The sequence below is a fragment of the Hordeum vulgare genome, chromosome 7H (assembly GCF_904849725.1).
Source record: "Hordeum vulgare subsp. vulgare chromosome 7H, MorexV3_pseudomolecules_assembly, whole genome shotgun sequence".
Classification (NCBI taxonomy): Eukaryota; Viridiplantae; Streptophyta; class Magnoliopsida; order Poales; family Poaceae; genus Hordeum; species Hordeum vulgare.
The window spans coordinates 73422884-73438186 of NC_058524.1; the positions used below are offsets into that span (position 1 = coordinate 73422884).

At 45.9% G+C, this 15303-nt stretch overlaps 1 protein-coding gene across 1 annotated transcript; it reads left to right on the forward strand.

Annotated features, from left to right (window-relative positions):
• The first annotated feature begins 3205 nt into the window (after window positions 1-3205).
• Window positions 3206-6564, forward strand: LOC123410898 (protein trichome birefringence-like 1). The gene is made up of 5 exons (XM_045103825.1): window positions 3206-4981; window positions 5078-5270; window positions 5367-5560; window positions 5678-5836; window positions 5908-6564. Exons 1-5 carry the CDS (start codon window positions 3390-3392, stop codon window positions 6248-6250), a joined length of 2481 nt encoding a protein of 826 aa, XP_044959760.1. The 5' UTR covers window positions 3206-3389; the 3' UTR covers window positions 6251-6564.
• Window positions 6565-15303: the final 8739 nt, after the last annotated feature.

The following is a 15303-nucleotide window of genomic DNA, read 5'->3' on the forward strand; positions in this document are numbered from 1 at the left end:
CTTGGCTTGGAGTAATTCTAGGATGGGTGACCGACCGAGAACTTGGTCCTGGGTGCACACAACTGAGGACAAAGTGCATGCGAAAGACTAGTGTTGGTATGTGGGGCTAGTCTAGATCCCGTGAGGCATAACGGGGGTGTTACACCTAGGCAGGTCCAGTGACTTGGTGGCTCGGAGACATAAAACTCGGAAACTCCGAAGTTGAATATCTTGTATCTAGAGAGTTGGTTATTGCTTTTTGGCTGGACCGAACGAAACTCGGTTACACCAAATTACTAGGGTTTTGCTTTGGAATCTGTCTAAGGAACACTCGGTAGGGCCAATTGTGGAAAGTTGGTGGCACCGAATTTGACTTTAGGATTTGGACAAAAAATATTATGGGAGAAATGTTGAGGTTTTTTGGTTGCTAATCTCTAAGCACTTGAGCAACGAGATCATCATAGATACCTCATCCTCTTTTAATAGGATTGACTTTCCTATGGACTCAAATGCAACTTCTCACATAAGTATACAATGTAGAGTCTTGAAGCTTTTGTCAATTGATGTTCCAAGCACCTAGGGATTCTCCTCACAATCCTAGTCAACCCATTCATTAAGCTTTTCCTGAAATATACTCGATTAAATCATTAGTACAATAAAATATTTGTTGTTATTAATTACCAAAAACACTTAGGAAGAAGTTGTGCTTTCATCCGCCTACTCCAAAGTGAAGATCTTTGGACATACTACCATCCACATTCGCTTTAACCCATCTTTCCGGAGGGCGGCTCCAATGAGCCATGACCTTTTGAGTGTCGATATCCCGAATAGGTTCATGGATTGAGTTCCATTCCTCCAAGAGAAACATCACTCAGATCCTCCAAACATCGACCATCCATATGGTGAAGCTCATGTTGATGCCTTGTTTGATGTTTTTTCACGAATACACAAAGCTTGCGTATCATTTCATTGATAGAAGGAGAAGAAATGAGTACAAAGGGGTACAACACATGGCACGAACGCAGACATGCGTGAACATGGTGTTGGGAGCAGAGAGACATGGTATGCTCGGCCCGAGCAAAGGATACACCACAACTAAACTTACCAAATCCGGGCCAAGAGTGGCGATGCCAAACCAACGATTCCATCATTGCCCGAGCCAAAATCGGAAACACCGCGAGCGAGCAAGATGGTGCCTTCAGGAAGGAAGGCAATGCCGAGATGTCGTCACTATATGGTCCGAGGGACTCAGACCTAGGGTTACCCATGAACTCGAAGAGGGGCTCATCTCAAGGCCTTGGCACCATCTCCAAGAAGGAAACACCACCAGCGAGCACCGTCGTTGACAACACCAACAAGCCTAGTAAGGATCTTTTCCCTGGCCCGAAGTTGAGCAACCCATAGTCGCTGAATCCAGAATCATAGAGGGGAGGCCAATGCTGGTCGGAACCACCATGCGAGGAAGGGGTTAGACCAGGACTAGCATGCACCAATGTTTAAGGCGAATGCGAATTTTGTATCATGACTTTCTCGTGGGCTTTGGACCATGTGATGGAGGTAGGTATTGCGGAAGCAGTGATACCTAGATTTGGGTTCATTCTTGCAAATCAAACCAGTTGAAGTCAAGTAGTATCAATTGAAGACTTTCCGGTAGTGATTGAATCAAATGTCTAACGGTGGCCGGTGCCTCGAGAGTGTTGTGAACATTTTTTAAGAACTTTGGTGCAAGAGTTAACCAAGGTGATCTTTCAATTTTTTTCCCCAAGAGAAGCAATTCCCATACCTCATAGCTCGCAAGAAGGGCCACACTAAGACCACATGTCTCTAATTATGGAGTACTCCTGGTTAATGGTGACTCTATCCTTTTAACTCTAAATCAAACTTAAAACAATTGTTCTAAAATCAACCTATTGAATAATTTAGTTGTGCTTGTAATTGCGATGGATTCTCATAACTCATAATCCCGCATGTATCATACCCCCCTCCCCCCACCCCTAATGTTTTTTGCTGTTTTAAATGCCGACTCTACTTTCTTCTACAACATATTATAGAAAATGATAATCCTAAATCACAACCATTTTAGTGTTTTTTGGCAAAACTACCGCTCGCAACAAAAGATGACAACTTTCAAAAAATATGCATTCTCTAAGAAAAATTACATCTAAAGAATCTGGCATCCCCTAAAACTAAAAGTGCATGGAATATGATCTCGAATGCCAACCCCGGCAAGAATGTTGGCGGGCTAAGAGAGTCCATAAAATGAGCATACATAACCTCAATACATAAAATAAATAAATAAACATACACAAGAAAAGACACAATAAACCAAGGCTTATAATTTTGGAAAACACTTTGGATCAACCGACTGATTTTACCCAAAAATCAGTCGGTCGCTGGCTCCTCACGTGTCCCCCTCAGCCACCTCTTTTCTTTTCACCTTATCCCTTTCAGCGCTCTCTCCTCCACTCATTCTCCTCCTCATCTTCTTCCTCTTTTTTCATTCCATAGCAACGGTGCTGGGATGGAGTACGACGAGGGGGCAGTCGATGCTGAGTTGTAACATCACCAATGCACGGGGGTGGCGTTGCAGTGAAGCTCCGCCGACGACGCCGACGAGATGTTGAGATGGAGCCCGCGGTGTCGGTGTCGCGCTCCAATGAATCATTGCCAGAGCTGCAATCGGTTGTCGGCGTTGCGTTGGAGCACCCCCGCGCCAGTGCGACGCTGCAATGGTGTTTCACCGGCGGCGGCAAGAGCTGCGAAGCAGCGCCCCTGAGCTGCAATGCAGCTTCACCGATGGCATCGAGAGCTGCGATGCAACGCCCAAAGCTGTAATGAAGCTTCACCGGCGGCTGCAATGGAGCTTTACCAGCGGCTCCAAGATCTGCGATGCAGCGTCCAAACTGCAATGAAGCTCCACTCGCGCCGCAATGAAGCTTCATCACGATGAGCAGCCGTTGCTCGTGTTGACCAGATCCAACGTCTTTGTAGAACGCATTTAATGATTAAGAACCCGACTGATTTCCTAAAAAAATTGACGGTTGATCCATAGCAGCCGCCTATAATTTTCCAATACAGCTCCTTTTGACTAGCTTTGACCCTCCCAAGAAAAAGGCAACCTCACTAAAAACGGCTGAACAAAGAGAAATCTAAACGGACCGGCAACGATTCCGTTAATTCCGCCTGCCCGAATTCCCTAAAGCCACCCCGCCCGCGTACACGCGGTCGCCCCTTCTTCCCCTCCCAACTTCCACCGCCCCCGAAAGCTTCCTCAGAAACCATTCGCCATCTCCTCCTCCACTGTCACTGTCGCTTCCTCGCCGCCCCCGCTCGGACCACTTCCCCGCGTCTACAGCGGCCTAACTCCGGCCCGGCTCCGCGGCCGCCGCCCTGCCGTCGCGTCCCTGGGGATGAAGGGCATGTGGAAGCAGAGCGGGCTGGCGGCCATGGCGTGCGCCGACGCGGGCCAACTCAGCCAGGCCGGGCGCTCCCGCAGGCGCGGGAGGCTCGTGGTGTACGCCTTCGCGGTGGCCTTCGCCGCATTGACGGCCTACATCGCCCTCTGCTCGCCCGCGGCCCCCGCTGGCGCGGCCGGAGACGGAGCCTCTTGGTTCGACGGTGTGTACGCCTCCACGGCGCCGTACCGCTCGCAGGTCTCGACCTTCTTCTCCTCCATCTTCCCTACCAACTCGTCCGCCCCCTCGCCCGAGCCGTCTCGCCCCGACGGCGGTGGCGCGGCCAGCGGATCGAGCGAGGTGAATCGCGATGTGGATAGTAAGCAAGTCGGAAGCGGGGCAGGGAGCGGCAGTTCTGGTACGGCTGGGTCTGATAAGCAGTTGGGGAGTGGAGGTAGTGCGCCGAGCAGCAATGCCGCCGGTGCCGGTGCACCGTCGGCCGGAAATCCAGCGGGAAGTGGCACGGCCGCCGCCACGAGCGATTCTCCGATGGATAATCCTGCAACGAGTGGCGGTGCGCCGGTTAGCGGGGCAGATCGGAATAAAGGTAGTAGCCAGGCAGAGGCAGGGGGTTCTGCCGGAGAAAGAACCGTGGCGAAGGCCGACGAGGAGAGTGATGGATCCAATAAGCAGTCGGGAAGCGGAGCTCCGACAAATAATGGCGCCGCTGGAAATGTCACCGCGGTGAAGGCAGACACCAAGGATTCAGTTGATGTCTCCGGCGGTAGTTCTGCCAGAGATGGCAGCACGGTGAAGGCCGATCCTGAAATTGGGCCTGATAACCAGGCAGTGACTCCAAGCGCTGCTCCGAGCAGTGGCTCTGCTGCTGGAAATAGCACCACAGCGAAGGCTGATGGAAAGGATTCAGTTGGCGCGGCGAGCAGTGTCTCCGCCGGAATTGACACAGTAGCAAAGGCTGATCTGAATAATGAGTCTAATGCTTCGTCGGGAAGTGAAAATGGAGATGCAACCCATCAATCAGCACCAAGTGCTAGTCCAGTGAAGAGCAATGCCGAAGATGGCGGAATTCAGAGCGATAAAGCGAGTGAGTATGTGGCATCAACTAGTAATCAGACTGCGGTGGCCACGGAGAAAGGGGCTGGATCTTCAACCAAGAACCAAACCCTTGTAGCATCTCCAACTGCGACGAAACAGAATCAGACGAGTGGAGCTTCTTCTGTTGAAAGTGGTAGTGCGGTGAATAATAAGGAAGCAACTCCCCAGGTTAGTGCAGGTTCATTCAAGGATCATTCATCCCAAACAATCGCTGCAAAAGCTGGGAATCACAGCGAAGTTCTGGTCAAGGGGAATGTGACATCAACTAAACAAGCCGGTGGTGCCAGTGGAAATAAGAAGGTTGACTGGATAACGGAGATGGCCGGCTGTGACTTGTTCCATGGGAATTGGGTTCAGGACGACTCGTACCCTCTCTACCCCGGAGGATCGTGTCCTCACATCGATGAACCCTTCGACTGCCATCTCAATGGTCGCCCAGACCGAGCTTATGAGAAGCTCCGGTGGCAACCCAGTGGATGCAGCATTCCAAGGTGAGGAAGGCATACTAGACTAGCTCAATCAAATGTCAGTTAATTTATTTCATGCTTGGTGTGTAACATGCCCATTTCTGTTATTTGTTACACTAGATTGAATCCAACTGATATGTTGGAGAGGTTGAGGGGGAAAAGACTAGTTTTTGTTGGCGATTCACTCAACAGGAACATGTGGGAATCCCTGGTTTGTATACTGAGGAATTCTGTCAAGGACAAGAGGAAGGTTTTTGAGGCTTCTGGTAGGCGAGAGTTTAAGACCGAGGGCTCATACTCTTTCCTGTTCACGGTATGTATGATCTCCAATTGGACTGGCTCTACACTACTGTAATACTTTGCATCTTTTTCCATAATTAGAACATTTTTTTGTTTTTTTTTTGTTTAGGACTATAACTGCAGCGTGGAGTTCTTCCGGTCTCCTTTCCTAGTTCAAGAGTGGGAGACGCGAGTCAGCAATGGAAATAAAAAGGAAACTCTTAGGCTTGACATTGTCGAGCAATCATCACCAAAGTACAAGGACGCGGAATTCATCATTTTCAATACTGGACACTGGTGGACACATGAAAAAACTGCCCTAGGGTAACTTGTTCTTACTGGTCTCTTGTTGGACAATCATCTACACTTCATTGTTGTTGCCTAAGCACTTACTGCTATTCATTCGAATGCCTAAACACTGAACTGTTCAATGTACCACAGGAAGGACTATTACCAGGAAGGTAGTCACATATATAGTGAGTTAAATGTCGTGGACGCCTTTCATAAAGCTCTTATCACCTGGTCGAGATGGATTGATGCCAACGTAAATCCCAAGAAAACCACAGTGATGTTCAGAGGCTACTCAGCATCACATTTCAGGTGTGTATATCCTTTTTGGTCTGACTTGCCCTTGACCGAACTAATATATCGTTGTGCATCTCAATATGCAGTGGCGGGCAATGGAATTCAGGCGGCAGCTGTGACAAGGAGACTGAGCCAATAAGAAATGAGCAATACCTTTCAACCTACCCACCAAAGATGAGCATTTTGGAGGATGTGATCCATAAGATGAGAACTCCGGTTGTTTACTTGAACATAACAAGATTGACTGACTATAGAAAGGATGCACACCCCTCGATCTACCGCAAGCAACACCTGAGCGAGGAGGAGAGGAGGTCGCCAGAGAGATACCAGGACTGCAGCCACTGGTGTCTCCCTGGGGTACCGGATTCCTGGAACGAGCTGGTTTACGCCCAGCTTTTGATCAGTCAGCATCAAATGCTCCAACACTAAATGCAAGTATGAATTTTCTGGATGCTTGTATTGTGTCAAGGATAATGATCATCAAGATGATCCACGTAGATAGTGAAGCTGCCGCTGGTGAGATCTCTCGATACCCCCACACACATTCTTCATGTTGTAAAGTTCATGCCTACGCTAATCAGAAGTAAACAATAGTATAGATGAGATGATATATAGATGCTTATGTGTTTCTGGCTATGCTCAAGGATGTCACATGAAGCATTCTGATTTTGTTTTGTATAAGCTGGAAAATACGAATCACATGCTGCATAATGAAAAAGCTGTCTGACGTGGCGATACTGAAATCATGTATGGTTGTCTTCAATTGGTCTATAGATCCTATTTATTGATTGAAAAAATGATGCTCCCTCCGTTTCTAAATATAATACCTTTTAGAGATTTTACTATAAACTACATATGTATGTATATAGAGTTATAGACATATTTTATAGTATAGATTCATCCATTTTGCTCCATATGTACTCCATCTGTTCCTAAAAGGTCTTATATTTTCGGACGGAGGAAGTATTTAGGAACGGATGGAGTAGTTTTATAGTGAAATCTCTACAAGGTCTTTTATTTAGGAAACGGAGGAAGTACTATTTACTGACCTCACATGAGGCGGCCCGGATGCGACGTTTAAGTCAATAAAAATATCATACAGTACCAATTTTTTTACAAAGCTGAAAAGTACAGTGCGTTCATGTGTTGCTCTCCTTAATTTTTCTTGCTCTAATTTAAGAAATGTAGGAGTATTGTGTTCTCGAAAGAACAAAAACGACGTCTTTACGGAGCACCTGGATGAGCAGATATATTTCCGTCCTGCTGTCCCGCATGAAATCCATGATACATGTTGAAAGTTGAAGTTGAAACCCAATCTGCTGGAGACAGTTAGGCGCATCGCATTCGCAGCAGCTGTTGTAATGAGCCTGTCTGTTTGATCCCGAGGCTTTACGAGGCTAGATCCTGGAGCCTGCACGCGGTCGCTGGTGAGTGAGCTTGCCGACATGTGTTCCGACTGTGATGCGCAGGTCCAGCAGAAATGGCCCAGCTTGCAGGTTGCAAGGCCTGAGACTGAGCCCTGTTTGTTTCAGAAGTCCCGACACTTTTTTTGTCCCTACCCGTTTGAGGTCATTAAATGACATGCAAAAAGATCATATTACCTTTAATAATGTAGTAGTAGTTATTAAATGACATGCTAAAAGTAGGAGCATTGTTGGAAAAAGTGTTAAAAAGTCCCAAAAAGACCCTTCCATAGAGACTTCTCCAAATAGTCTCAAATACCCTCTTTTAGTCCCTAAAAGTCCCTCCTGTTTGTTTCACATGGAATTTTTTGGAACTTTTTTTAGTCCCTACACCAAAAAGTCCCTGGAAACAAACACCCCCGAGATTGAGATGAGCTCTTGCCGGATGACGCTGTGGCCTATTTGATTGCCTCGTGCAGGAGTACATTCCTGTACCATTTTTTTTCTATTTTTTTCTCAATTTTCAATTTTTGATACCTTAGTTAATAAAATGATCGTATGGATCGCTTGATGCATGCAGAGGTTTGGGATAATCCCTCCCCAAAAAGTACCAGGACAATATGTCTGTGTGTCATTTTATCGAAACAAACAAAAAATGTACCGTTTTGTTTAAAAGTTCACACACTGACGTGTCGGTTAATGTCTTCTGTTGATAGCGACACAAGTACGCCTGTCTCTAAACGAGGCAATGCTCAACAGTGAAGCAAGTACTCTACGACTTATTTATGTTCCGCAACTACTGTTGACGAGTCCAATCCAAGACTACTGAGCGGAGCAATGTCGTAGACAATCATATAAGAGGATAAGAGGTAGAAGAACACAAGAAGTAGAGAGGAAAATATTTTTTATTAATGATGGTCTCTGTTATAATGATTGCTCCTCTCTTTATATAGGGGTAGCGGGTCAAGGGATAAGTATCCTTTTAATGAAAAGAGGGTAAACGAGAGGGGCTGGCTTCGTACCTCGCACGAAAGCCGCCGTCGCCTCATCGCTTGATGAGCCTGGTTTCCCAACACTCCTCCTTGGGTAATTATCTGTATATCTATGTCTCAAAACTTTAAAAAAATCAGTGAAAAAATATATGGAGAAAGAGCGCATAGTATACGTTGTTGTATTACACGAATTCCTCGTCAAAAACCTTAGGTGAGAAACATCAGGAAAACTCACTCAAGGGGAAAAGAGTACAATCCATTCAATCATCAGGTTGAGTACTCAATCATCGGGATCAAGATTTTAAATCATTGGGATCGAGATTTTAGCGACAAGTTTGTGAAGTTTCTCTCTTTGAACCTTGCATCTCTCTATGTCTCATCATACCGATTTCACGCACACATCTCTTAAAGGATGATGTCGGTAATGATTTAGTGAACATATTAGCCAGATTCTTACACGACTTAGTATGCCAAATTCTTACCTCGTTCAACTGTTGCAGTTCGTGTGCATAGAATAACTTGGGACAAATATGCTTTGTGAGGTTACTCTTCACATAACCCATCTAAACTTGTGCAACACAAGCAACATTATCTTCATAGATAATGGTAGGGGTTTGTACGGTGTTCAGCCCACATGTTTGCTGAATGTGGCTGATCATCCGCCGAAGCGATACACATTCCTTTGACGCTTCAAATAGTGCCATGATTTTCGAGTGGTTCGTGGAGGTCGACACAAGAGTTTGCTTGGTCGATTTCTCGGAAAACGCAGTTCCATCACATAGGAAAACATATCCAGTCTGTGATTTGCAATTATGCGGGTCCGATAGGTACCCAGCATCGGCATAGTCTATAAGAGATAGGTCTTGATTTCTTTTATAAAATAGGCCAAGATCTTTGGTCCCTTGCAGGTAACGAAAGACGTCCTTGATACCTTTCCAATGTCTCTTGGTAGGTTGAGAACTGTACCTAGCGAGCAAACTAACAGCGAAAGCAATATCCGACCGTGTATAATTTGCAAGGTACATGAGTGCTCCAACTGCACTCAGGTAAGGAACCTCTGGTCCAGAGTTTCCTCCCCCTCTTCCTTAGGCCTGAACGGGTCCTTGTTTGGCTGTAAAGATCTCCCGACCATCGGGGTCTTAGAAGGATGTGCCTTATCAAATCCAAGTCTTTCCAACACCTTCTGGGCGTAGGCCGACTGGTGCACTAGAATTCTCATCAGGGGAATGTTCAAGTTACAGACCTAGACATAACTTGGTTTTACCCACATCCTTCATCTCGAATTCTGACATCACGTAGGAACTCGTTTCCTCAATACCCTCAGGTGTACCGGTTATATTTAAATCGTCCACGTACATCGAGATTATACAAAATTCATCTTGGGATCGTCGTATAAAAACACATGGGCAATCTTTATTGCTCGTGTAGCCCTTCTGATGAAGGAAATCGCTCAGTCGATTATACCACATTCTACCACACCGTCTGAGTCCATACAGTGTCTTTTGAAGTTGGACACTGTATAGACTCATGTTTGCTCTATCATGGTTCGGAACAGGGATACCTTTAGGAACCTTCATGTATATGTTCGAATCCAAGTTACCATAGAGGTAAGCAGTGACAACATCCATTAATTTCATTTTCAAGCCCATGTTTACTGCCATTGAGATCAAGTATCTAAAGGTAACTCCATCCATGACCGGGGAATAGGTCTCCTCAAAATCGACACCAGGTCGTTGAGTGAACCCTTGAGCAACGAGCTTTGCTTTATACCGCACTACCTTATTATTTTCATCTCTCTTCCGAACAAAAACCCACCTTTGGCCAACAGGGAGTACGTGAGGAGGAGTTCGACAAACTGGTCCGAACACCTTCCTTTTGTTAAGAGATAATAATTCAGTAGTAATTGCCTCCTGCCAATCTTTCCAATCCGACATTTTCTTGCAATCAGCGAGCTTAGGGTCAAGATCTATGATTGAGGCAATATTCGTAGCAAAGTTAATGTCGACAATCATCGTTGCTCGGTTCAGGGACTCCCCCGTATAAATATAATTTATGGCCATTCCGTCATGGGGCACATCTCGCGCTAACACTTGCTTTGCCAAATTTCCCATTCTCGGAGTAAAGTCCTTTAGATTTCCCGTGCCGATGTGCGTGCACACATCTCCGCTCGGTGTTTCCGCTGGGTGTTTCCCCTATGGGAAACTATAAGTCCGAAATTTCGTGCAATGAATTTTTCATACTTGTGCCAGGTCTCTACTGGCTCCTCATTCACTTTGGGGCACTTTGGTGACAAATTGTAATAAATCTATCTTATCCTTCTTCGTCGAACGTCCCCGAGTACTTAGGATTTGAGAAGTCGGATCTCTCGTCCTTTTAGGCCTTTGGACGGGAGCAGGTATACCATCATTTTTCTTTGGTATTTCGACCCTTTCCGGTGCATTGTGTGCATGCACATGTGATTTTGTCACGGTCTTTAAGTCACTAAAGTGGTCAGGCAGTTGATTTGCTAATGACTGCAAATCTATTATCTTTTGGATTTCTCTCTCAGTCTCAGCAGTGAGGGGGTCATGAGCGTGGATTCCCGTGGCATGCCACATGATTTCTCAATTTTTATCATCAAGGGGTCGATTCTCTCCCCCTAAAGTCAGGAAAAAATCCTCGTCAAAAATGCAATCAGCAAAATGAGCCGTGTGGCAGTCACCTGTCATGGGGTCGATATACCTGATTATGGACATAGTCTCATAACCGACATATATTCCCGACTTACGGAGCGGTCCCATTGCTGATCGATGGAGTGGTGGTATTGGTACATATACCTGGCAACCGAACGTACGAAGGTGGGAAATTTTTGGTGCCGACCCTTGCGCAAGCTGAACATGAGAGTGGATGTTGTAGGTCGATGATGTAAAGTTGATGAGGTTGGCCGCATGTAACATTGCATGGCCCCAACATGTAGCTGGTAAATTACAACCCTGAAGTAGCGGTCGGACAATGAATTTAATTCTTTTAATCAATGCCTCGGTAAGTCCATTTTGTGTATGAACATGCGGTACTGAATGCTCAACTTTGATTTCCATTGCCATGCAATAATCATCGAACGCCTTTGAAGTAAATTCTCAGACATTGTCCATTCGAATAGACTTTATACGATGATCACGGAAATTATTCCTCATTTATATGATCTGAGAGATCAACTTTGCAAAGGCATGGTTCCGTGTTGACAGCAGGCAAACATTGGACCATTTAGAGGAAGCATCAATGAGCACCATGAAGTACCTAACGACCCCATGAGGGGCTGAATTGGACCGCATATGTCCCCTTGGATATGTTCCAAGAACGCGGGGATTTCGTCCCTCACCTTGAGAGGCGATAGCCTAATGACTAACTTCCTCGTTGCGCATGTGGAGCATACAAAATCATCGGGATTCGGTAAGTTTTTCACATTAACATTATGACCATGCGAGTTGTTAATTATGTTTCTCATCATCCTAAGTACGGGTGTCCTAACCTATCATGCTAGAGGCAGAAAAATTCGCAGCTTCTAAAAACATTCTTAAGGGTAGTGTACAGGGGCGGTGCTACTATCTTGGTATACTATAGCCCTGTGCCGAACAAAGGAAGCCTTTCGATAACATGTTTACCATTTGCATCCCTCTTTGTGATGAGGAGGCACTCCTTGCCGTTGGAAACCATTAGCGGGGATGTCTTTAAAGCTCAAAAGAGTACGAGTCGACTCCGGGTACAACAACACATCATGAATGATCAAAGTTGTTCCCATAGAAAGTATGCTAGTAGCTCGTCCGGAGCCAACTATGTCCGAACCGCAGCCGCCAATTGTCATAATACTCCCCGGTGATTTTCTAATAGACTCAAAGTACTTAGTTTCTCGTAAAATGGTATGTGTAGTGGCGCTATGTCAAGGCACACTTCCTCCATTCGGGCGCCACACGCGTTTTAAAATATGACATCAAATTAATGTAATGAGGAAGAAGCTACATTAATAATAAATGCACACATTTCAGAACATAACATAGTATCATGTATAAATGATGAAATAAATGAATGATATAAATGTCATCCAAGCGTCAAAAAATAAAGAATAAGTTTGTGTTGTCATAGAGCTTACAACCAAATCAAATTTATTCGAATGCATTGTATCGAATCAAGGAATCATCATAACTAACAAGGTAGGCTAAGTAGACTCGGCAAAGAAGCCATTGACTTCAGCCTGAATCTCCAGACTGGTGATCCCATCCTCGATAGATATCATCTTGGTAGTAGCATCAACATACAGTGGCGGCATCGTAGGGGTGACCATGTGCTCATCCTTCATGGCAACATCGGCATCGTTAGAGACCGCCAAGGCTGCCGCTATGGGCACATCTGAGGTCGCCACTATGGGCGCATAAGGAGGCGTAGGGATCATCACGGGTGCCGTCAGGGGTGCCGGTGGTGATCCCTCCTGAACCAAGATGAGGTGCGTATCACGCGCCTTCCGAGCCTTGTATGCATCAACCACCTCCTGTGGTGTGCGGCACTAGCGAGAGAAATGCTCCAACGATCCACATCGAAAGCAATCCTCAGGCCTCCACCCCCCTTGCCCGGCTTCTGCTGCTTAGCTGGAGCGGAGGGTTGAGGGCCCTTCTTTCTTGCCCTAGCGGCCCCTCTTCTTCTGGAGAGGCTTGCGGACCTTGAGAGCATTCACCATCTCATGAGAACCCCCCAGTGGTTGCGTGACAAAGTTCTTCTTCAGAACCTCGTCCCGCGCCTTTGCCACCTCGAGGACGTCGATCAACTCTGAATACCTCGTTTAGTTTCTCTGGGGGTAGTTCCGTGAGGATTGGACCACGTTAGGGTGGAAAGTGGATAGGGTTTTGTCAATCTTCTAGCTGTTGGTAACCTTAGTACCACACAGCTGAAGAGTTGTACAAATCCGGTGCAACACCGAATTGTACTCCCCAACCGTCTTGAAGTCTGCGAACCTTAGACGGATCCACTCCGCCTCTGCATGCGGCTTGACAGTGTAATTCAACCGTTCAAACAGCTGCTTAAGAGTGGTCCAAAGGCCAGAAGCACTCAACTTAGCCGTATACTCGTCTTTCAGAGTAGGGCTGGGTGATGACGGGGGAAATGCAGAGCTTGGGCATTGTCGGGTGCGAACTTGGGGTTAATGGGGCCCAGTAGGGTCCCCTTACCGATCGCCCTTAGAAGGTTCTTGCCCTCGAGGAAGATCTCACAGTCCGAAGCCCATGTCACGTAGTTTAGCCGTGTGTGGGCCAACTTACGAAACTCGTTGACGATTCCGACCATCTGCAATTTATGCAAAAATCATGAGATTACAGCAGGTAATCTTTTCCAAAAATGCGTTGTTGATAAAGTTATTCAATAAAAATGACGTTTCATGATTTAATACATTTTATTGTATGATTTACATAATAATTAAAAGTGCTAAACAATTAATCTACAAGAGTAAAAATATACAATAAAATCAAGTTGCATGGAGTAGTATGTTAAACGCATTTAGTATGTGAAAAATAGTTCATAAATTTAATTCTCAAGGCATTTTTAAGCCTAAAGTATGTTTTAACAAAAAAATGGACTGTTTCAGGCCCAAAATGGGTTGTAAGCCCAGCTCGCCTGACTTCTTTTTTTTCTAGCACTACAACCTCTACAGCTTATTGGGCCCAGTCCATTGGGCCCACTGGGGGAGGGGGCCCGGCCAACCGAGCCCATTGGGCCGGCCTAGTCAGCCACCGGCCGGTGCGGCCGAGGCCAGCGGCAGGCGCGGCCGGCGCGTCGCAGCGGGCGTGGCCGGTGCTGCAGGTGCAAGTGCAACCGGCGATGCGGGAGCGACCAGGCGTGGCGCAGCGAGTGCGGCTTGTGCCGTGGGTGCGGCCATGCACGGCGCAGCGGGCGCGGCAGGTGCTGCGGGTGTACAGCGGGCACGACGCAACGTGTACCATCGAGACGACGGCGGCTACTGTAGTGCCTCGGGGAAGAACAGATCGTACGTCATCGGGACGTCACGACGCGTGTACATCTGGTATATCACGGCGGTGTCATGCTCATCTGAAGTATGTGTAATCACTGTCTCCCTAGGGTGTAGTCAACAAGTCTCTTGATCCAAGAACATCGACATTGGTCGGCGACGTATTCGTCAGTCAATTCTTCGGAAAGAAATCTACACTGTAAGTAGATTAAAACCGAAAAATAAACTAATCGTAAAAACAGAATCATAATAACATGGTGAATCCATTTTTGCAAGGAAAGAAATCGGATCTTATAGCTCAGCGGGATCGACGAAAGCCTGCTTGGGGCAGGCTTGATGCAGACTCGATGGAGAGTTGGTGGAGCGAAGCGTGCTGATAACGTGTTCCGCAGTAGTTGCTGACGAGTCCGGTCCAAGGTTATGGAACGGAGTAACGTCGTAGACAATCACACAGGACTGCGCTGCGGCCTGCAGCAGCTCAAGCAATCTACATTCTGTTTTTTTCTTTTTAAGAATCCACAGTCTAGTTTCTTTTTGTTTTGTTATTAGGGTAATCGACAGTCTAGATGGCTCGACTCCTTTTTTTTTTTTGAGGATCTGGTGACTTGAGTCGAGAGCTCCTATCTGACGGTTCAGGCGCCATGAAGATCTCCGGCGCTCGCGTGCAGTAGATGCGAGCCGCAGCCCATTAGCGTGCGTTTCATAGCATTCTCAATCTAACATGGGTGCTCTTCTCTGATGCATGTTAAGTTAAGACTTCATTCGACAGCCTGCATCTGTTAGACATGCTAAATAATTTTGATTTCTGAATAATCCTTATGAATGGTGGATAAAATTTCAAAAACATGAACATTTTTTTTTGAAAATATGAAAAATTATTTGAACCTTTTCGAATCCTTGACCATTTTTCCAAATTTAAACAGAATCTGAAAATTTGAATTTTTTGAATTCGGAATATTTTTTGAAAATTTGAATATTTCTTGAAAGTTTAAACATATTTTGAAAATATGAATATTTTCTAAAAAGCTAAATGAATTTTGAAATCCTAATATTTATAAAAATTGAATTAATTTTTGAAAATATGTACGTGTTTAGAAA

Excerpts from the sequence above, each read along its gene's own strand:
- LOC123410898 (XM_045103825.1), top strand. The coding sequence starts at position 3,390 with ATGAAGGGCATGTGGAAGCAGAGCGGGCTGGCGGCCATGGCGTGCGCC. Across the intron at positions 4,982-5,077 it reads AGTGGATGCAGCATTCCAAG|ATTGAATCCAACTGATATGT; the intron begins GTGAGGAAGGCA and ends TTGTTACACTAG. Across the intron at positions 5,271-5,366 it reads CATACTCTTTCCTGTTCACG|GACTATAACTGCAGCGTGGA; the intron begins GTATGTATGATC and ends TTTTTTGTTTAG.